The following is a 23,424-nucleotide window of genomic DNA, read 5'->3' as shown; positions in this document are numbered from 1 at the left end:
TGTTTTGTGGTTCAGCAAGGATGTGAACCCTGACCTCCAGAGTCATAATCCAACACTCAAACCACTGTGCCCCATACTACCCAGTGAAGTTGGTGAAAGGCACCACTTACTGCATTTTTGGAGAGCTGACTTGGACGAGCCATTTCTTGAAAAAGGAAGTGTCTTCCAATCTGGCTTCATGGGTCCAATGGATGATTTCATGATTTCATGATTTAAAATAATTATTCCGGTAGGTGTGGGGTATATGGAGATCTATGGAAGATGGAAAAAGTGGTCTTGGGGTATAGCATAGGGCACACTCTGCGCACTCTTGCTCTCAGTTGTCCTTCTTCTTTCATTGACCTTATTGTTGTTGTGTGCCTTCAAGTTGTTTGTGGCTTATGGTGACCCTAAGTCGACCCTATCATAAGATTCTCTGGGGCTGAGAGTATGTGACTTGTCTAAGGTCATCCAGTAGGTTTCCATGACTGAGTGGGGAATTGAACCCTGGTCCCTAGGGCCATAGTCTAACGCTCAAACCACTACGCCATGCTGGCTCTTTATTGACCTAGTTTTGAGTAACTCCTTTTATATTTACCATTGCATGCCTCATCTTGCACATTCTTGTGGTTAGCCTACCTGGAGCACAGCTTCTAGTAGAGAGATGCTGTTTAACTTTCATAAATATCTAAATAAAACAACAGGGGAATGTATTTTCAAGGACTGAATATTGAAAGACAGACCTGCAATGAATCAACTGGATTTGTGTGGGAGATATTAATATATTATAGAAATAGAGCAACTAATAATATACTGGATGGATGGATGGTTTGGGAGAGAAAAAGCAGACCGATAGAAAGAGTGAGAGATTAATCGCAGGAGTTTATCTCACTGGGGCCAATTTCAGCATTAAAGAGAGATTAAAGTGTATTTAAAGCATCCCACAAATAAAGCAAAAATGGCAAGTAATTGTGCGACTGATTATCACATGCAATTGCACAAATAAAGTGATACTGGAAATGCATTGTCACTGAAATCCCAAAAGTAAAAAGATGTGTGTGAAGGCTTCTTTGTCACCACTTTAATGGTGGGTTTTGTGCGACATCATGGGAAATCGTTTCGCATAATTAACACAATTTTCCCAGGATATTCACAGGATAAACTCCCAATCTCCTTTGGGTGATAAACTCCATAGAATCTTCATCCAGTCCAACTCCATTTGGCCATGAAGGAATACATCCTAATCTCTGGAGAAGCAGAAAACATGTTTGCTCCATCCTCAGTATGACATCCTTTCAAATATTGGAACATGGCTATCATGTCCCCCTGTTAACTTTCTCTTCTCCAGGTTAAGCATATCCATCTCCCAGTGATGACGAACCTTTTCGAGGCCGAGTGCCCAAACTGCAACCCAAAACCCACTTATTTATTGCAAAGTGCCATGTCCCTCCGGCTTTCTAGTAAGAAACTCTGGCAATCTCTGTACTGGGGCGACAGCACATGTGCCCACAGAGAGGGCTCTGAGTGCCACCTCTGGCACGCGTGCCATAGGTTCACCATCACTGCTTGTGTTTTGCAGACCGTTCACCATTTTGGTCGCCCTCCTCTGGACCCACTCCAACTTATAAATGAATAATAATAGCAACAATAAAAAGAGCAACAACCCAGGAATCCGATATTACCTGTTAACCTGATTTAAATTTACATACATGTAACTAAATAGGAGCAGAAACCATGTTAGTGAATTGGGGAAATCCATATCAGGATATGGATATGGCCATTACAAATCTTTGTTGTTGTTGTTTCTGACTTATGGAGATCCATGGGAGATGGAAAAAGTGGTCTTGGGGTACAGCATGGGCCACATTCTGCCGATTCTTGCAACCCTAAGACAAACTTATCCCAGGGTTTTCGTGGCAAGATTTGTTCAGAGGAGGTTTGCCATTGCCTTCCCCTGAGGCTGAGAGAGTGTGACTTCTTGCCCAAGGGCACCCAGTGGGTTTCATGGCCAAGCAGTTCTCCAGAAGCATAGTCCAACACTCAAACCGCTATACCACACTTCTAAACCCTGTATATATATAAATCCACTTACAAAGATTTAATTTTAGTATGGGAATATTTCCTACAATAATATCATAGATGAACCAGAAATGTGCTTAAATGGACTTTGATGAATATATTAAGTCTCTACTCCAGGTTTTACTTTGAATTTTAAAGACACTGGGAGAGGGAAATGAATGGGTCTTAGCACTTTGGAGAGATCTTTTTTTAAATTAGGAAGAAAACCTGATGTGGATTCACCCGTTTCTATGATATGGAAGCCCCCAGATGCCCCCAGATTGTAGACTTGTCCAGTGAAATGAATAGCAGGGAAGATGTTGAAGGATGTGCTGCTTCTTTGCCGCATATAATTTATTTATCCCGTTACCTTAGTGATTTCAGTGAAATGTTTTATTGTTTTATCGTTGCTTTATTACTTGGTTTTATTGTGCTCCCCAGGTTTTAACATTGCAGTAATGTAAACCACCGAGGGATTTCAGCACTGAACAGGGTGCAGAAATGCCTTATAAATAAATACATTTGACATGGAACAGGCTTCCGGAAGATACAGCGCTAGCCATCATTAACTCAGAAAGCCTGAAAAATTCATGGAGGCTTCGGAAAGAAAAACCATGGAGGAAAATATGATACAAAGCAAAACATCAGGGTCAGTGTGTAGAAATCCCATCTTTAGATATGCCATTTTGGGTTGAAATGCCCAGCATCTGGCCACTGGGGAGACTCATTGCTGGACTATATGACCCCTTGTTTTGACCCAACATTGTGTTTCTTTGCGTGCATCTGCTGTTTTTGTTTCATGCCTTCAAGTTATTTCCAACTTACAGTAACCCTAAATTGACCCTATCCTGGGGTTTTCTTGCCCTGATTAGTTCAGAGGAGGTTTGCCATTGCCTTCCCCTGAGGCTGAGAGAGTGTGACTTGCACAGGGTCACCCATTGGGTTTTACGACTGAGCTGGGGTTCGAATCCTGGTCTCTAGAGCCCTAGTGCACCTCTCAAAACCATTATGGCATGCTATCTTGAGATGATGAAATCACATTATGTATTTACAAATATTCCAAAATCCACAGCGCTTCCAGCTGCAGACATTTTGGATAAGAGAGACTCGACCTGTATAGCAAGTTTTGAGAAGTCTCATCTCAGGTTATTTTTGCATTTTCCTACTCCCTTCTCTCTTTCAACACCTGTTTCTTTGGGCAGCAGGCATGCAGGTTCTGTCCAAAGCCTGGGAACGGCCCTGCTGCCTGGGGGATACTGGGAGCTGCAATCCAAACAAGTCCTGTTTCCAAGCTCTGGGTCTGTCTCTGTTCCTTGGCATCAGGGAATCACCTCTCTCTGCAGGTGCTCTTCTTGCATATAATACATATCCAAGCCAAGACTCCAGCCAGCTTTTACCGCTGGAGAAACATAGGTCCCAGGCAGACACAATCAATGGAGGATGTCAGGAGGGGCAAGGGATGGCACCCAGGCCACATTCCCACTTACAAATAAATTGCTGTGCGATCCAAATCGATGAATTGGTTTGGCAGCGGAGCGTGGTGCACACTAAATTTGCCCCGATCGCATTTTCTTGCTGTAAAACAAAACAAAATAACCCACTTGTGGTTCACATTGAAAAATGAATTGATTCAATTTAAACTGTTTCCTGCAGGAGTCTCTCAAAACAACTCACCTCTGCGTAGTTCACATTGGCAAATGAATCGGCTCAATTTGGAGCATTTTAGTGGGATTTTTTTCTTTCTGTCCATCACTGCAATTGCATTTATGTTCTTCTGTATGAGGGTTGGAAGGGTGGGGCAACGCAGGTTGTTAATTCCCGCTTTCCCACCCAGTGACCCCTTATCAGGTCATAGTAAACCAATTCCAATCTGCATCACGTTCACACTGACACTGAATCAATTCATGAACCCAATTCTTCAAATCGATTCCAATCTGCATCTGGTTCACATTTGCACGGAATCGATTTATCTAAAAAGATGCAGGAAAAAAAACAGCTTAAAAAAGACGTGGATTAAATGGGTCTAGCGCACCCCCCCCCCCGAATCACTTCAGCGATTTGATTCAAGTGCAAACCAGGGACATTTAAACATCTTCAAATCAGTTTGCAAACCGGTTTAAAACATAGTGAGAATAAGGCCCCATTTTTGCAGTAAATGCTAACTTCTGTTTTGCCCGATGCTTCCTGGGCAGCCAAGAGCAAGCTGGAGAATAGAATGTAAAGGGAAAACCTGCAAGAAAAATGGCTGAAATTCTGTAGGTTGCTTCCAGTCAGAGTAGTAGAAGTAGTAGAAGTAGTAGTTGTATGCCTTCAAGTTGCTCCAGACCTGTGGTAAACCTAAGAAGTGATTCCAGGGGTTTTGGACTTCAGCGCCCAGAAGCCTCAGCCATCTTGGTTGATGGTCTGGGATTCTAGGAGCTGAAGTCCAAAACACCTGGAAGACCACCATTTGGGGATCGCTGCTCCTAAGGCAAATTTCTGATGAGGTTCCTTGGCAAGATTCATTCAGAGGAGGTTTGCCATCGCCTTCCTCTGAGGCCAAGATAATGTGTGACTTGCCCCAGATCACCCAGTGCATTTCCATGGCTGGGGAGGGATTTGAACCCAGGTCTCATGGAGTCTAGCACTCAGACTATTATGCCATGATGACTCTCTATCTAGAATAGACCTATGTGGCTGCCACATAGCAGTTTTCACCACTTTAACTGCTAGGGCTCCATGCTATGGAATCCTGGGATTTGTAGTTTGTCATGCCACCAGAGCCCTCTGAAAGAGAAGGCTAAATATCTCACAGTAATACAAATATTAGAATTCCATAGCATGGAGCCATGGCAGTTAAAGTGGCGTCGAACTGGATTATTTCTGCAGTGTGGATGCAGCCCCAGCGAATGTTTAAAATGTTTATTTTAGAGGTGGCTACAATCAATAGATCTGGCTCTAGGACTTGAGCCCAAGACTGTGCTCTGCATTACCATTTATGCGACTTTGCTCCCACTTTTGCTGCCATGGTTTTGTCCTGGAGAATCCTGGGACTTGTAGTTTGGCGGGGGACTCAGAGCGCTCTGCTAGAGAGCTCTAGGCTGGTGCTTCTCAATCTTTGGTCTTCCTTTGCTGGAAATAATGTTTTCAGTTCAGGATAGTTGTTTCCTGTGCAGAGAATGCCATTATTTGTTGAACTAACAATGGCTGCTGTCGTGCTCCAGAATTAATGAAGGTTGACACTGCTTTAACTGCCACAACTCCATGCTATGGAATCCTGGGATTTGTAGTTTGTTGCAGCACCAGAGCTTTCTTGACAAAGAAGATGAAATATCTTTGCACAATGGAATAGGCTGGTGGACCCTGCTTCATTAGAGGTCTTTGAGCAGAGATTGGATGGCCATCTTGTGGGAGTACTGTATTTATATATTCTTGTACATCAAGGAGGCTAGACTAGATGACCCTTGGGGTACTTTGCAGCTGTAAGATTCTATGGCAAAAGGAAGGACTTCTTTGGACAATGGAATTGGATGGTGGACCCTGATTCATTAGATGTTTTTGTGGTGGATCCTACTTCATTAGAGATGTTTGAACAAAGATTGGATGGACAACTCTTGGAAGTGCTGTAATTGTGTATTCTTATATGTCAAGGATGACCCTTGGGATCTTTCCAACTCTGTGAATCTATGGCGAAAGGAAGAACTACTTTGCACAGTGGAATAGGCTGGTGGACCCTGCTTCATTAGACATAATAATAAATAATAATAATAATTTGTTTTATTTATATACCGCTATTCCAAAGATCATAGCGGTGAACAGCAAGTAAGCTAATTAGCAAGTAAGCCAATTTGCCCCCAACAATCTGGGTACTCATTTTAGCGACCTCGGAAGGATGCAAGCCTGAGTCAAGCTTGGGCCCTTTTGCTGGTCTTGAACTCGCAACCTTGTGGTTTCGAGTGAATGGCTGCAGTACAGGCATTTAACCACTGCGCCACCCCCTGTTGCCCTCCCCAATGTAAAATCTTACCTTTTCCGTCTTCTTCCTGCACTTCCATTTCCACAGATTCCATTCCACATTTCTTCCCCCTAAATTGTGCTTTTATTTTGGCCATTTCCCTGATTTACCAAACTTTCCCCCTTTGGCTAAGCATGTTTTTTTGCCTTTTCCCCACATGCATTTTAGCAGTTGGCTGGTTTTAACTATGCACCTTGTTGCTCTTGATTTCTTGGGAGCATTCCATGAACCTGGCAGAAGCGCAAGAGCTCAAGGCTGGGTGCACATTTCCAAATAATGAGTCTCAGGAGGTCTGAAAAGGCTATTTTTGCAAGACTGTCAGGTCCACGGAAATTTCTCTCCATCCTTATCATTGACAGCACCTTCCCTTTCCAGTCCCAAGGGCCCTAGATTGAATCCCAGCATCACAGAGTTGGATGGGACCCCAAGAGCTATATAGTCCAACCTCTTTGCCATGCAGTGTGTAGATCTGCCCTGCTTTTTCACAGGTCTTCAAAACAATCCCTGTGCTGTGGCCCTTGAGAATACACTGTCAACAATATGGAGGGGGGAAATGTCCATGGACCTGACAGGTTTGACAAAGAGAGCATTTTCATACCTCCTGAGGCTTATTATGAAAAAAAAATGAGCACCCTTAACCTGCATCTACACGGCAGAGTTAATGCAGTTTGATGCTGCTTTGACTGCCATGGCTCAAGGATATGGAATCCTGGGATTTGCAGTTTTGTGAGATCTTTAGCCTTCTTTGTCAGGATTCCATAGGATTCAGCCATGGCAGTTAAAGTGGAGTCAATCCATATTAATTCTGCAGTGTGGATGCAGCCTCAGATTGCCAGAGTCAAGAGTAGAGTAGAACCATTGATCAATGGGATTTACCAGTGTGGTGATTCATAGAATCATACTTGGAAGAGACCACAAGGGCCATCCAGTCCAACCCCCTGCAGTTGATTCAATAGATCTACTCTAATTGGGATTAAACTAGACTCCAGAAGGTGAGTCTAGTTTAAAGGATCCCATTTTGGGAGAGAGGCGGGACATAAATCCATTGAATAAATAAAATATTAAATAAATAGAAGGAACTCTCCAAGATGCTGAACTTATAGTAGCATCTTGGACAATCCCTTTAAAGGCAAGGCAGCATATGAATGGGGTGAATCCACTTTGGGTATTAGTCCAAATTGTAAAGTAGCTAAACAAGAGCTATACAAGATGCCTATTGGGGTTAGATTTTAGCACCTTGGACAATTCCCTGAAGCTACATTGAAACTTGAAATAGATTCTCTGCCCCATCAGTTACCATAATGAAGGGGTTCGGGGGTCTGCGTGTGCACTGCTCTCTTCCGTCACTTGGCCTTTCAATGAATCCTAGAGTTGGGAGAGACCCCAAGGGCCATCTAGTCCAACCGCTTTCTGCCATGCAGGAAGACACCATCCAAGCATTCCTACTGGCCATCCAGCCGCTGTATAAAAACTTCTAAAGATGGAGACTCCACTTCACTTTGATGCAGTATGTCCCACTATCATAGAATCATAGAGTCCTAGATTTGGAGGAGACCCCAAGGACCATCCAATCCAACCCCCTTCTGCCTTGTAGGAAGACACCATCAAAGCCCCACTGACAGATGGCTATCCATCTCCAGAGAAGGAGACTTCATTACACTCTGAGGCAGCATGTCCCACTGCCAGACAGCTCTTATCTTCAGAAACATCATCCTGAATCGCTTTTCTTGCAATTTACATCCATAGCTCTGGGTCCTACTCTCTGGAGCAGCAGAAACCAAGCTTTGTCCATCCCTTCCAATATCTAAACATGGCTATCATATCCCCTCTTAACTTTCTTTTCCCCAAGCTAAATATCCCCAGCTCCCTCAGCTTCTCCTCATAGGACTTGGTGGTTTCCAGACCCTTCACCATTTTGATTGCCCTTTGAGACTAGGCTTTTGACTTACTTGCCAGCTTATCTCCCTGAGCTGTTTCCCCCTTACACCTTTGTGCATCTTTCAGCTGAACTGTTGGTGAGGATTCTTTTCCTGGACTTTTGCCATGAGAAATTGCAATGCCCATCACGGACCGCCTTTGACGTCACAGCAAGCCAGTCAGTGGCTGCAGAGAGGTAGAAATAGGTAGCCAGGTGAAAACCAAAAGTAGCTTGGCCATTGTGGAAATAATGGTGCTAAGAAGAGTAGAGGATAAGGGGAGAAAGACATAGAAGCAAACAAAGAATTATATACCCTACTCTCTTCCATGCATTCTCCGAATGCCACAGCCACAGCTGATGGCGAAACATCAGGAATAAACTCTTCTAGAACACATCCTTGGAGCCCAAAAACCCCACAAAAAACTATGGATGCCGGCCATAAAAGCCTTCGACTTCACACTGAACAAAGAATTATCCCAAGGACAGGAGCAGAATGCTCAAACAGAAAAAGGAAGGAAGGAAGGAAGGAAGGAAGGAAGGAAGGAAGGAAGGAAGGATATGGTTTGAATCCTATTGTTAGATTCATCTAGAGTAAACCCATTAAAACAATAGCGCTTACCAGTATGTTGACTCAGTCAACAATTGATTCAGTGGGTTTACATTAGTTACAGGTAATTACAGATCGAGTCTTCCTAATCTGGGATTACAAAATCCAAAATATTCCAAAACCCAAAACTTTTTTGTGGGTGGCTGAGATAGTGGTACCTTGGCTTTCTAATGGTTCAGTTTACACAAACTTTGTTCCATACACAAATTTATTTGTTTATTTGTTTATTTATTATTTCTTACCTACCTCTCCCAATGGCTCTAGGCAGGAAACAACAACAATTAAACAACGTCAGTTAAAATGCATCAGTTAAAATGCACGCCAATTGAGAAGGACCGATAAGATATACACATATTAAAACAATCCGCATTTAAAATGAATCACTTCAAATTCCCAATTTAAATATTGCATAATATTGCACAAAATTACACATTGCATGAAATTACCTTCAGGCTATGTGTAGAAGATGTCCATGAAACATAAATGAAGCGTAAATGAATTTTGCGCTTAGGCTCGGGTCCCGTCCCCAAGATATCTCATTATGTACCTATATGCAAATAGAGGTATTCCAAAATCTAAAAATAAGCAAATAAATATTCTATTATCTGCAAGGCTTCTGCTCCAAAGCATTTTGGATAAGAGAGAGACTCGACCTGTGGTAGGATTCTGACTTGTACGTATCAGAAAATTGTGTTCGTAGTGATGCTGTTTCCATTAACGCTGATTGAAACTGTCCTTCTGAGAAATGTTCACTCTGCGTGTAAGTAATCCAGAAGGATCAAATAAAGACATCTTTATTCGAAACAGAACTCATCATCAAAGGTTTGACATGAGGAACAGAACACAGAGAAGGAAATGGAAAAGCAGAGACGAAACGAAGGCGCCCTGCGATGGAACACCAGATTGTGTGGAATTGCAAATGAGCGAATGCTTGTGTGAATGATGGCAAATGTGCTGGCGGTGCGCAAACAATGTGCTGATAAGAGAAGGTGTCTGGCAGCTTCCGGAGGCCATCCTTCTTTTCACCCACAATGAAGAGACAAGTCTCCAGGAAGTTCATAAGCCGGGAAGGATCTGTCATTTGCCTCCAGCGTTGAACGGGGAAGTGTGACAGTTGTCCTCTGGGCTTATTCTGGCCAGGAGCTACAGAGAGATTTCTCTACAACATGTTCTTTCTATACTCCTTTTCTAAACCATTTCATAGAATCATAGAACTGGAAAGGACCTCAAGAGCCATCTAGTCCAGCTTCCTGCCATGCAAGAAGATACCATCAAAGCCTTTGAACAGATGGCCATCCAGCCTCTGCTTAAAAACCTCCAAAGAAGGAGACTCCACCACCCTCCAGGACACAGCGCCTTCCGCTGTCAAACAGCTCTTACGTTCAGGAATTTCCTCCTAATGTTGAAGTGGAATCTCTTTCTCTGTAATTTGAATGCATTGCTCCGTGTCCTAGTCTCTGGATTTGTGATGCTGTTTGGGCCATCCTGCCACCATCTGGGGCATATCCAGAGGAGGGAAACTAAAATGGTGGAAGGTCTGAGGACCACCAAGTCCTCTGAGGAGTCTCTTAGAGAGCTGAGTATGCTTAGCCTGGAGAAGAGAAGGTTAAAGGGAGACATGGTTTATTGTTGTTGTGTGCCTTCAAGTCATTTCCAACTGATGGCGATCCTAAGGCCAGCCCATGATAGGGTTTTCTTGGCATGTTTCTTCAGAGGGGTTTGCCATTGCCGTCCTCTGAGGCTGAGAGTTGTGACTTGCCTAAGTGGATTGCATGCCAATAAGAGCCAATATAAATGGATAAGCATCTTGAGCTACCATTGTTTGCCTTCAAGTTGTTTGTGACTTATGGCAATCCTATCATGGGGTTTTCTTGGCAAGTTTCTCCAGAGGGGGTTTGCCATTGCCATCCTCTGAGGCTGAGAGAGTGTGTCTTGCCCAAGGTCACCTAGTGGGTTTATGTGGCCAAGCAAGGATTCGAACTCTGCTCTCCAGAGTGATAGTAGCCATGTTAAAATATTTGAAGGGGTGTCATATCAAGATTTTTGAGCCGCAGGATTAATTCAGAGAAGGTTTGCTATTGCCTATAAGGCTGAAAGAGGGTGGTTTGCCTAAAGCAATCATTCCCAAACTTTGGTCCTCAAGAGATTCTGCTTTTCAACTCCCAGAAACCCCAGCCACCTTGGCCAACAGTCAGGAATTCTGGGAGCTGAAGTCCAAAACACCCGGAAGACCAAAATTTGGGAGTCACTGGCCTAAGGGCATACCTGGCTTGGATAAATTTGAACCTTGATCTGCTTGAGTCCTATGCCAGCACTCCAACCAGTACACCTGAATATTAGAAGGAATGTCTTGACAATGAGAATGCTTTGGCAAGGAAGCTAAGTCCCTAGAGAGGGATGGGGCCTTTTCTCTGGATGTCTTCAAAAAGAATCTGGAAAGGTGCTGAGGCTCTTGCTGGACATCCTCCGTTGGACCTCTGGGGAACCCTTCCAACTCTAGGATTCTATGATTCTGCACCACAATGGGTCTAAAGACAGGAGTTTGTTGGCCAGATTTCTTCAGAGCAAGTTTGCTAGCATTGCTTTCCTCTAAGGCTGAGAGGATGTATAGAATCATAGAATCATAGAGTTGGAAGAGACCACAAGAGCCATCCAGTCCAACCCCATTCTGCCATGCAGGAACTCTCCATCAAAGCATTCCTGACAGATGGTCATCCAGCATCTGTTTAAAGACCTCCAAGGAAGGAGACTCCACTACACTCCAAGGAATGTGTCTTCCACTGTTGAACAGCCCTTACTCTCAGGAAGTTCCTCCGAATGTTGAGCTGGAATCTCTTTTCCTGTAGCTTGCATCCATTGTTCCAGGTACTGTTCTCTGGAGCAGCAGAAAACAAGCTTGCTCCATCCACAATATGACACCCCTTAAAATACTTAAAGAGGGTTATCATATCACCTCTTAACGTTCTCTTCTCCAGGCTAAACATCCCCAGCTCCCTAAGGCGTTCCTCATAAGGCATGGTTTCCAGACCTTTTAGCATTTTGTTCAGCCTCTTTTGGAGCTGCTCCAGTTTCTCAACATCGTTTTTGAATAGTGGAGCCCAGAACTGGACACAGGATTATTCCATTTGGGGCCTGACCAAAGTAGAATAGAGTGGCACTATTACTTTCCTTGACACTATACTTCTATTGATGCAGCCTAGAATCGCATTGGCTTTGTTAGCTGTCGCATCACACTGTTGACTCATGTTCAACTTGTGGTCTACTAGGACTCCTAGATCCCTTTCACACATATAAGTCTCCTTAAGCCAGGTGTCCCCCATCCTATATCTGAGCGTTTCATTTTTCCGCCCTAAGCGCAGTACCTTACACTTCTCCGTGTTGAAGTTCATTTTGTTAGCTGTGGCCCAGCTTTCTAGTCATTCAGGTCATTTTGAATTTTGATCCTGTCCTCTGGAGTATTAGCTATTCCTCCTAATTTGGTGCCATCTGCAAATTTGATAACTATAATAACCCAGTGGGTTTCCATGAGTGAGAATGAACTCAAACCCTTGTCTCCTGGAGCTGTGATTGTTGTTCTCCTCCTCCTCCTCATCTTCATCATCATCATTGTACTTATTCGTATCCTGTCTTTCTCCCAATAATGGCACTCAAGGTAGCTAATGACATATTTAAAAGCATCAGTGCTTAAGCCATTACACCATCCTGGCTTGGAAAAGCTGGGACATAAATAGATGAATTGACCTTCCTCTTCCTCCTCTGCAGGGGATGGGGTGCTCTGAGGCGAAAGGCCGCCCTGGCACTTGATGTTGCCGATTGGTGTTTCTCAGCAATCACAACGTATCCTTGTTATTGATGGGCACCTCGGCTCCCAGCGATGGTTTTCATCTGATCCATCCACGCTCCCGCGGTGACATTTTTGGAGGGCACAACAGCACAGCATCAATCACAGCTGGGGAACAAACAAACAACTGTGCAAGGCAAAGGGAAAAGGCCAGGGCACAAGTAGAGATGGCAACCAAATGGCACTTTCCAGCTGCCAGAGGAACCTGCCCTCCCTCTTTGATGCCCTCTGCTTTGTGTTTGGAATGATTCTCCTCTATGTATTCCCTCACTTGTTTTGTCTTTTTCTCTTTGATGCCTCTCGGTGCTTTTTCTAAAGGGATGGCAACATCTGGAGGTTCTGGGAACGCAATCGCTTTGTGCCCATTGGTAGGTCAAGTGGCAGACAACCCTGCTTTGCTGGCCTCTGGGAGGTGTCTCCCTTTTGCTTTCAGCTGGGAATCATAGGAGCATAGAATAAATGCTTCTTTTGAAGAGACTCCCAAGGCCATGCAATCCAACCCCCTTCTGCCATTCAGGAAAGACACAACCCAAGCCCTCCCAGATAGCCATCCAGGCTCTGTTTAAAAATCTCCAAAGAAGGAGACTCCACCACTTCCTGAGAGCATCTTCCCCTCTTGAATAGCAATAGCAGCTTCATTTATAGATCGCTTCATACCTGACTAAGCAGTCTCTAAATTATTTATAAAGTGTAAGCTAGTTGCCCCCAACAAGCTGGGTACTCATTTTAGCAACCTACGGAAGGATGCAAGGCTGAGTTGACCCTGAGTGCTCGGCTGGGATTGAACTCACAACCTTGTGGTTTGTGAGTGAGTGGCTGAAGTACTGGCATTTAACCACTGCGCCACCAGAGCTACTCTGTTGAACAGCTCTTACACTCAGGAAGTCCTTTCTATGGTTTAGAATAATGGAATATGGAATCACAGAGTTGGGAGAGACCCCAAGGGCCATCCAGACCTACCCTCTTCTGCTATGCAAGAAGACAGAATCCAAGCTCTCCCTAGGACAGATGGCCATGTTGAGGAACCTCCAAATCAGGAGACTCTACCATTTTGCAACTCAGCATCTTCCACTGTCGAATAGCCCTTACTCTCAGGAAGTGCCTCCTAATGTTGAGCTGGAATCTCTTTTCCTGGAGCTTGCATCCATTGTTCCAGGTACTGTTCTCTGGAGCAGCAGAAAACAAGCTTGCTCCCTCCTCAATATGACATCCCTACAAATATTTAAACAGGGCTGTTATATCACCTCTTAACCATCTCTTCTCCAGGCTAAACATACCCAGCTTCCTAAGCTGCTCCTGATCAGGGTTGGATTTGGTGGCCCTTCTGGTTCCTTCCAACTCTGGGATTCTGTGGTTCTGAGTTCCAGCCATTTTTTAAAAAAGGTTTGCATCATAAGATTATTGGCTGGGGTTTTGCAATCCCTCCAAAGCTCTCATTGCGGATCTTACTGTTTGTGGCCGTCTCTCACCTCCCCAGTGATGCTTTCATAAATAAAAGGAGAGCACACCCTTGTATTACAATGATCCACCATTGAGTTATTACAGAAGAAAAAACAAATGCCAGAAAACTCTGGTGCCCCCCCCCCCACTACACATCCCAAGATTTCATAGGATGGAGCCATGGCAGTTTAAAGGGTGTCAAACTGGATTAATTCTGCAGTGTGCCATCAGTCAAAGATAATGATGATGATGATGTTGATGATGATCTTCATTTATACCATGCCTTTCCCCTCACTCAGGGCAGCTTACAAATTAATACATACATTTCAAAATGATTTTTAAAAAGGTTTCTTTTAAAAGAACTCCAGTTAAAACGGAGATAGGTAGCAAATACGGAGAAAGAGAAATTCAGCAAGAGTAGGGGCTTGAGGTCAGCCAGCAGCACCAGCCTGATTCATGGCTTGGTGACTCTGTGGATTACAATGGCACCAAAGGAACTCTCCCAGGTTCTGGTGGTTGTTGATGTTTCCATGGCAGTGGAACGTGGACCCGAGTTCTTGCAGCCCATTGGTGCCCCAGCAGCTGGGAAAGATGGAGGGTGCTTCAAAAGGACAGGCACCAACCTTAGCAACTGAGGTTTGTTGTCGTTCTTGTGGGTCTTCAAGTCATTTCCAACTTATGGTAACCATAAGGTGAACCTATCCTGGGATTTTCTTGGCAAGATTGGTTCAGAGGGGGTTTGCCATTGCCTTCCTCTGAAGCTGAGAGTGTGACTTGCACAAGATCACCCAGTGGGTTTCTGTGGCCAAGCCGGGATTTGAACCCTGGTCTCCAGAGTTATAATCCAAGTCTCAAACCACTAGACCATGCTGGATCTCCCAACTGAGGTATCCAACTGAATAAGTGGCAAACCTGGCACTTCTCCAAGAGAGGCATCCTCTTCTGGATGGATGGAGGGTCCTCTTCGTATTCTTTGTTGGTCTGCTTTCAACTCCTTATTTTAATCTTCATGGTGTCTCTTATATAAAATGGAAAATCAAGGTTTGCTATTTGGAATTTATACTTTTTTATTTTGAATATTTTCAAGCCATGGATGCTTGAATCTGTGGATAAAAACAACCATGGATACAAAGGCCCAACTGTAACATATTCACAAACTAACAGTGTTTTGCAAAACTGGCTTTACTGAAAAACAGTACTTACTATACCAGTACTTGCTAAAGAGCCAAATAGAAGTTTATGAAAAGAATTATCTCTATCATACCAATTTCAAGCCTTGTATCCTGGAGTAAATACTACTTCACTCTCTCAAGTGTCAAGTTGTAGTAGTGGAATAATAAGAAATGTTGTTGGCGTTTGGCATCAAGTTGGCTTTGACTTGTCTTATGGTGACCCTGTAATGGAGAGACCTTGGCTGCATCTGCATTGCAGAAATCATGAAGTTTGACACTGCTTTGACAGCTATGGTTCCTCCTATGGAATCCTTGGATTTGTAGCTTGTTGTGGCACCAGAGCTCTGTGACAGGAAATGCTAAATATCTTGCAAAACAACAAACCCCAGAAGTCCATAGCATTGAGCCATAGCAGTTAAAGAGGTGTCTACATCTGCACTGCAGATGAGGTCTGCATCTGCACTGCAGATTTAATGCAGTTTATTAAATCTGCAATCCAGATGCAAAGTTCCAGTTGAGGCCTTCCAAATTCAGATTATATATGGCTTGCTTGACAGAGCCTTTGTCTTTCCCTGCCGCCTTCCACTTCTGATGTGTCCAAAGTATGATAGCCTCAGTTGAGTCATCTTAATGGTGACCACCATAAGGCATACCGATCGTGGGGTTTTCTTGGCCAGATTTGTTTAGAGGAGGTTTTTCTCTTGCCTTCTTCTGAAGCTAAGAGAGTATGGCTTGCCCAAAGTCTCCCAGTGGGTTTCCATGGCCAAGGTGGGAATCGAACTCTGGTCTCTAGAGTTGTAGTCCAACACTGAAACCAATATGCCACACTGTCTCTATCAACATGGAAATGTATGAAATCCAACCACAAAATTAATCTATTTCCATGTTTGTTCTGAAAAGTGTGAATGGAGTAAACCCATTAAAAAAAAGAAATGAATGTCTGTGGACTGCAGCATCTTCTTAGCTAAATAGTGACTCCTAGTGCAAGACACTCTGCAGCAACTGAGAGTGACACAGAAGGCAGCAAGAGAAAAGAGGCAAGAGAAATTCAATGTGAAGAACAGAAGCAGAGCTGTAAATCTGGAGTTCTGAGATTGCCAAAGAACAGAGAACACATTGGCCTTACTTTGTCAGTGTGAGAATTCAAGGATTTAGCCGCGTTAGTCTGTAGAATCAGTACACAGAGAGATCTTGTAGCACCTTTGAGACTAACTGAAACAAAGAGGTTAGCAGCATGAGCTTTTGTAAACTTGAGTCAAGTCTATGAAAGCTCACACTGCCAACTTCTTTTTTTGACTTTGTCAATATGAGAGAGAGAAAGCCAATGTGCATCAGTAGAAGTCTAGTGGCTAGATCAAGGGAAATAATAGTTCCACTCTATTCTGCTTTGGTCAGGACTCACCTTGAATACTGTGTCCAGATCTGGACATCACAATTGTATGTCCAAAGGAGGGTGACCAAAATGGAGAAGGGTCTGGAAATCATGCCTTAGGGAGCTGGGTATGTTTAGCCTGTAGAAGAGAAGGTTGAGAGGTGACATGATAGCCTTGTTTAAATATTTGAAGGGATGTCATGTTGAGATGGGAGCAAGCTTCTTTTCTGCTGCTCCAGAGATTAGGACCCGGAACAATGGATGCAAACTGCAGGGAAAGAGATTCATGCTCAACATTAGGAGGAACTTCTTTACAGTAAGAGCTGTTTGAGAGTGGATCACACTCCCTCGGAGTGTAGTGGAGTCTCCTTCCTTGGTAATAATAATAATAATAATAATAATAATAATAATAATAATAAATTTATTTATATCCCGCCTCTCTACACAATGCAGTTGGGGCGGCTTACAAGGTTAAAATATACAGTCCAAGGCCCCAACCCACCCCCTTTAAAAGACAATTAAACAATGTGAAATTTAAAACATACTTTAAAAACAATTCAATGAACTGTGGTGAAGTCAGAGGTCAGCAGCTCGGGGGTCGCATAACTAGTTTTTAAACAGAGATTGGATGGCTATCTTTTGGGAGCGCTTTGATTGAGTCTTCCTGCATGGCAGAATGGGGTTGGACTGGATGGTCCTTGTGGTCTCTTCCAACTCTAGGATGCAATGATTCTGTGATTCTAGGAGGGTGAACAACATGGTGAAAGGTCTGCAAACCATGCCCTATGAGGAACAGCTTAGAGAGCTGGGAATGTTTCGCCTGGGGAAGGAAAGGTTAAGGGGTGATATGATAGCGGTGCTTAAATATTTGATGGGATCTCATATTGAGGCTGGAGGAACTTTGTTTTCTGCTGCTCCAGAGAACAGGGCTCAGAACAATGGATGTAAATGACAGGAAAAGATATTCTACCTAAATATTAGGAAGAATTTCTTGATGGTGAGAACTGTTTGACAGTGGGATACGCTGCCTTGGATGGTGGTGGAGTGTCCTTCTTCGGAGGATTTGAAGCATAGGCTAGATGGCCATCTGTGGGGAATGCTTTGATGTTGTCTTCCTACATTTTAAGGGTTTGGCCCTTGGGGATCCCTTATAACCATATGATTCAATGATTGCATGGTTCTAAGAATGAATGAATGAATGAATGAATGAATGAAAGAGAAAAAGTGAATGTGTGTGAGAGTGATACTGGGCTCTGTAATTTAAGAAGCCATACAAAAGATCAGTTCTGTTGAAATGAAAAATGCATGGTGACACTAACAAGATCCTTGGAAAATCAGAGAATATCTAAGAAGCTAGGAGATAGATAGACAGACAGCTTACCCTTCAACTGTCCCAATTTTGCTGGAATTATCCTGATGAATACTCTATCCTTCCACATTTCCAGCTGCATTTAAAATGTCTTGGCTTCCCTCTCCTTCTTCCACTTTTCTCCTTTGAGCTTGGCTTACTTCAGTTGCTGCAAACTGAGTTCAAAATCCAAAAGTGGTTTGCACTGCATGGAGAGATGAAGGGACAGAATCTTGTCCTTTCCTAGTTGACTCAGCAAAAGCAAACTGCTGCAGCCTCCCTTAGCTTCTGTGTTTGTTCTCATCAATAGCTTTTATGTCTTGACCACACTTTCTGGTTGCTTGCCCAGAAGCGTCCTGGTTTTCATCTGTGAAATTTTGGAGGGTATGGGGATACCTCCAGAATTCATCCAAAAAACAGTTTGTGCATGGTCCTTTCAGAAACCACGAATAGCAGCTCATGTAACATTTGCTCCTGTGTTAGCAAAGCTCACAAAAATCCCTTTTGGACTACAGTTCCCAGAATCCACAGTCAGCTTGGCAGTGGCCATGTTATATGGGGGATTCTGGGTGTTGTAGTCCAAGAAGTAACATTTCCATATTGTGGTTGTTGTTGCTCTTCTTCTCTTTCCCCTTTTCTCTTTGTCTTTCTTCCCAACCACTTCCTTGTGATTATATTTTATTGTATGTTCCTTTTATCCTTCCTTTTCTGCAGAGATTGGACTCAAGGCAGCTCACTTAAATTAAAGCAGATAGCACTTGACTTACTGAACCGGCTAATTAGAAATCCCAGGGCTTCAAACCCTTGAGTTCTCTTACAACTTTGCCACCGCTACTCCTTGCAAAAATACTTTCACTGTCTTTGAAAGGGCATTTCTGTGTTGGGGAAAGTTGTCTCCTTCTCATATAATTCCAAAATTTAAAGGCCATCTGCTCATTGGTTCAGGCAGTGCATGCACGCGCATGCAGTACTTTGAACAAAATCTGATATTCTCTTCCCAAAAGGTATGATGATGGATAGGCCATTAGCCGCTGGGGCTGCCGTTCTGCTTTGGACTTAATGATTTTGTAAATGGCCTTATGGGGTGCAAAACGGAATGGAGTCATTTCACAACATGCGTACCACCCAAGGGCTGCAGTGATGTGGCATCCATCATGTAGCAGCGGAATGACTGATGCTATAGACCAGTTGTCCCCAGAAGGTGCTCTTTAAGTGATTTTGGACTTCAGCTCCCAGAATCCCAGACTATTGGCCAGCATGGTTGAGGCTTCTGGGAGCTAAAGTCCAAACTCTCTTAAAGGCCACAGTTTGGGGATCACTGCTGTAGACTGTGGCTTATTGCACAATGGTGGGCACTAGTGCTGTACCAGGAGTTGGTGCCACCCGGTGTGTATGAAGGCAATAAGGGTGCACACTGCCTCAGCCCCAAGAGGTCCATTTTGGCTCCAGTGTGCTTGCAACCATGCCAAAGCCCAAATGGAAGAGACTGCTGTAAATGCTGGGCAAGTGAGAAAAGGATGTGATGCCCCTTTTCACTTGCCCAGCAGCTGCACTGGATGTACCATCCCACTGGGTGACACTCTCCTTTGGGGTGATACCCAGTCCACAACCCCCTAGTGATGCCAGTGGTGGGCACTGATTGGCATCAGGGTTCAGACACTGGTTAGGAAGTGCCCAAGTAAGACCAAAGCTTTCATAGATTTGGTCTACTTCCTCAGATGCATGGAGGGAACTGGTGCCCAGGAAGGACTAGAGATCCTTATATAGTAATTTTTTCCAGCTCTGGCAATTCCAGTGAAAAAGCCAAGTGAAAAAGCATGCTCTGCCCAGCATTTGGGGTTCCCATTCACATGTTCTTAACCTGCCTTGTCTCTTCTCTCTCCTAGGATGCCTTGCTGAGCCTGGGCTCTGTGATTGACCTCTCCAGCCTCCGAGAAGTCATCAAAGATGCCATCGCTTCGGTGCTGCCCAAAGTGGTAAGTCACCACTGGGTTTTGGAGAATTTTGCGGTCTTAGAATGGGAATGTTTTTTTTAGGGCAACTATGTGAATAATCTCACTGACGCATTCTGGGTTTGTTATTCACACTATGGAACCGCATCTCTGCGCATTTCTGCAAGTTTGGCTATACACAGATGCTAGCACTCAAATAAAGATGAAATCAATGATACAAATGTATTTGAAGCACATTCAAGGCATGCCGAGTTTTATTCCAGTTTATCGCAGGTCTAGTCACATTGGTTATTCACACAACTGACAATGCAAATCTTTTCAAAAAGTTCGAAAAAAACCCCGACATCGATTATCCTGGGATAAGCTGGGTTTCTGGCAGTCTTCCCAAAACTTAATCAGATGCATTTGAAATGCATGTGAACAACAAAGATTCAAGACAGATTGTGCCATGATTGTTTTCACTGTCTGAATAACTCCTTAGATGGAAGGATGGAAAGAATATTTGAAAATATTTTTTAAATGTTTGGAAAAAAGTGGGGGTTTTTTCGGGGGGGCGGGGGGAGGTTTGAAAAACCGAGACGAGAAAAACCCTGCACCAGTGATAATGTTTGCAGTTTGGGACTTATTCTGCACAAAATTCACACAAAGATGGTTTTTCTTTCTTGGTGCCAAAAACCCAGTATTTTCCATGCAAGAGGATTTAGGGGGTGAAAACAATTCACCCGGAGTGCATCTATACTGTAGAAATAATGCAGTTTGACACCACTTGAACTGATGTAGCTCCATCCTACACAAATCCTGGGATTTGTACTTTTGTGAAATATCAGCCCTCTTTGGGGGAGAAGGTGAAAGACCTTGTCAAACTACAAATCCCAGTATTCCATAGGATGGAGCTGCAGCACTTAAAGTGGTGTCAAACTGCATTACTTCTACAGTGTAGGTGCATCCCTGGATATTTTCTTTAGAGGGCTGGAGACTTTGGTATATCGGCGGTGCCTGATGGGGTGGCATGGGGATGGAAATCAGTCCCTGACCCCTCTGTAGTTGCCCATCCTTGGTCTACTTTGAGGGTCTTTTTAAATAGGATTTGAACACAGAGTCTGAATGAGTTGAGCTGTAAATTTAGAGAACTGAATTTGGAGGGACCTTTCATGCAAACAAAGGACAAAACTTCTATTTTCTCTCTCCAAATAAAACAGCAGGGATGCAAGATGTAGTTTGCAGTTTAATCAACTAAAATGCCTGTTGATTAACTGGTTTCATTTAGTGGGGGAACTTGTGTTTTGGAAGCTCTTTAGATTTTGATATGTTTCTTATAGCAAGCCCTGAAAAGGAGAATATAAAAGATTGCTTTCTCTTATGATAGGGGTGGACAATTGTGCAACATTCAGGGGCCAATTTACTACCATCCCAGTCCCCTGTGTGGTTGGCATACAAGCCCAAATGCCCACGCAGACCCTCTCAAAATGGTCCCCTGTTTTGTGCCAATATTCCTTTTTTAAAAAAGATTGAGGTGGGAAGGGGTGGGTTTGGCTGCACTTTTCCATCCTTAAGGTGATGAACGGAGGGTGCTATGTGATTATTAAATGATAAATAACTGTCTTGCATTTCCTTTGGTGTCTCCAAAAAGGCACCCCTGTTGAAGTCCTGGCAATGTGTGTATGAAATGTCAGGAAGATTAATGTATATTAAAACTTGAGCAGAGTGATCAAACATTCCCTGATTGATTGACAGCTCAGCTCGTCACTGGCAACAAGAATAAAACTCAAGTCGTGCATCTTAATGTTTGCGTTTCTCAAGTCGTGCGGTGTGTTTTACTCGATCTTTGCACTCTTCCTTGTACAGCCTGTGCATGGCATCCCCCATAAGGTCTGACAATGCCACCATAGAACAGATCTATCAAATGGCTCAGTCTGTGCCAAGTGTGAGGAATTCAGGCCACCTTGCTGGCCTTCGTCGTTTCTGACTTGCAGGCAAACCTACACTTTTCTTGGCAAGCACTGTTCAGAGGAGGGTTGCCACTGCCTTCCCTTGAGGCTGAGAGAGTGTGATTTGCCCAAGGTTACCCAATGGGTTTCCATGGCCAAGCTGGGATTCAAACCCTGGCTTCCAGAGTCAAAGTCCAACACTCAAACCTTTACACCATGCTGACTCTGGGACACCATTTTACGATGTCATTGTATGTAATGGGACTTGAGCATCCATGGATTTTGGTATCCACGGGAGGTTCTGGAACCAAACCCAAATGGATACCAAGGGCCCCCACTGTAGTAGTAGTTGTAGTAATGCCTGGAACCAAACCCCAGTAGATATCAAAGGCCCACTGTATATAAGAAAAGAATAAAAGAAGAAGAAAGGCATGTACTCAAGGTCACATCAAATCCCTCCTAAACTGCTGGCGTACCATTTAAATCTCTTCTTGCCCCCCTTCTGCCAGTGGACATCTTGCTCTGAGGTGCTGCTAGCCATTTCTGAACATGAAATCATTCTTTGTGACATTTGCTTAATCGCTTTTTCATTCTCTCCCTCTTTTTTCCCCTTCCCGACAGTACAGAGACGAACAATGCAAAAACCCCTACTGCTTTTCAGAGCTATTGTGTTCCTAATCTCCCGGCATTACAGCATTAATGCCATGGGATAATAATAACACCTTGTACAGAGCCCCCTCCTCTTCCGAGAGTCTATTAGCGCTTAATCTCAGCTGTGATGTTCTCCAGAAGGTGGTCCAGACAACCAGGAGGTATTATTAGGCAGCTGTTATTACATAGTCCAAGACTAACCTGAGCAAAATGTGGGTCTCTTGCATTCTGTGCTTTGGAGAGAAAGACAGCCCAGCCTGCTACTGTGTGAGTCATGCCATAGGGGAGGCTATCAGGGAGCAAAGCAATGGGGCGACAAAGGGAAATGAGGACAGCCAGGTAGTGAGCCTAGTCTCTTTCATGAAGAACTTTAGCACTTCTCCATCAATCAAAGTTCTGTCCTGTTTGCACTAATGTTCATGAGAACAGATGTCATGTTGAGGATGGAGCAAGCTTGTTTTCTGCAGCTTCAGAGAATAGGACCCGGAGCAATGGATTCAAACTACAGCAAAAGAAAATCCACCTAAATGTTAGGAAGAACTTTCTGATGGTAAAAGCTGTTGAAGAGTGGAACACACTTCTTTGAAGACTTGTGGAGTCTCCTTCTTTGGAGGTCTTTTAAACAGAGGTTGGATGGCCATCTGGGCACCACAATTCAAAAAGGATGTTGAGAAACTGGAGAAGGGCCACCAACATGGTGAAGGGCCTGGAAACCATGCCTTATGTGGAAAGACTTAGGGAGCTGGATATGTTTAGCCTGGAAAAGAGACGCTTAAGAGGTGATATGACAGCCCTGTTTAAGTATTTGGAGGAGTGTCACATTGAGGATGGAGCAAGCTTGTTTTCTGCTGCTCCAGAGAATAGGAAATGGAGTCCTTCCATGGAGGTCTGTAAGCAGAGGCTGGGTGGCCCTCTGTCAATGGGGATGCTTTGATTGTGAGACAAGGGCAAAACCTCCACTGCAGAACTAATGCAGTTAGACACCACTTTAACTGCCATGGCTCCATGCTATAGAATCCTGGAATTTGTAGTTTTGTGAGATATTTTTTGTCAGAGAGCTCTGGTCCCACTACAAATCCTAGGATTCCCTAGGATGGAAACGTAACAGTTAAAGCAGTTTCAGACTGCATTACCTCTCCAATGCAAACTCAGCCAAAGGGAGGA

At 43.8% G+C, this 23,424-nt stretch overlaps 1 protein-coding gene across 1 annotated transcript in view; it reads left to right on the top strand.

Annotated features, from left to right (window-relative positions):
- The window catches only part of LOC149320196 (cGMP-dependent 3',5'-cyclic phosphodiesterase-like), a 396,832-nt gene that overhangs the window by 256,756 nt on the left and 116,652 nt on the right, over window positions 1-23,424 (top strand). The window contains exon 3 of the mRNA XM_089513124.1: window positions 19,616-19,705. Within this exon, the coding sequence (XP_089369250.1) occupies window positions 19,616-19,705 (90 nt within the window). The remainder of the gene's footprint in view (window positions 1-19,615; window positions 19,706-23,424) is intronic.

This window comes from Sceloporus occidentalis, unplaced genomic scaffold (genome assembly GCF_023333645.1).
Source record: "Sceloporus occidentalis isolate IW3139 unplaced genomic scaffold, rSceOcc1.0.p SCAF_2, whole genome shotgun sequence".
Classification (NCBI taxonomy): Eukaryota; Metazoa; Chordata; class Lepidosauria; order Squamata; family Phrynosomatidae; genus Sceloporus; species Sceloporus occidentalis.
Note: the sequence above shows the minus strand (reverse complement) of the source record. Positions and strands in the feature narration are given on the sequence as shown.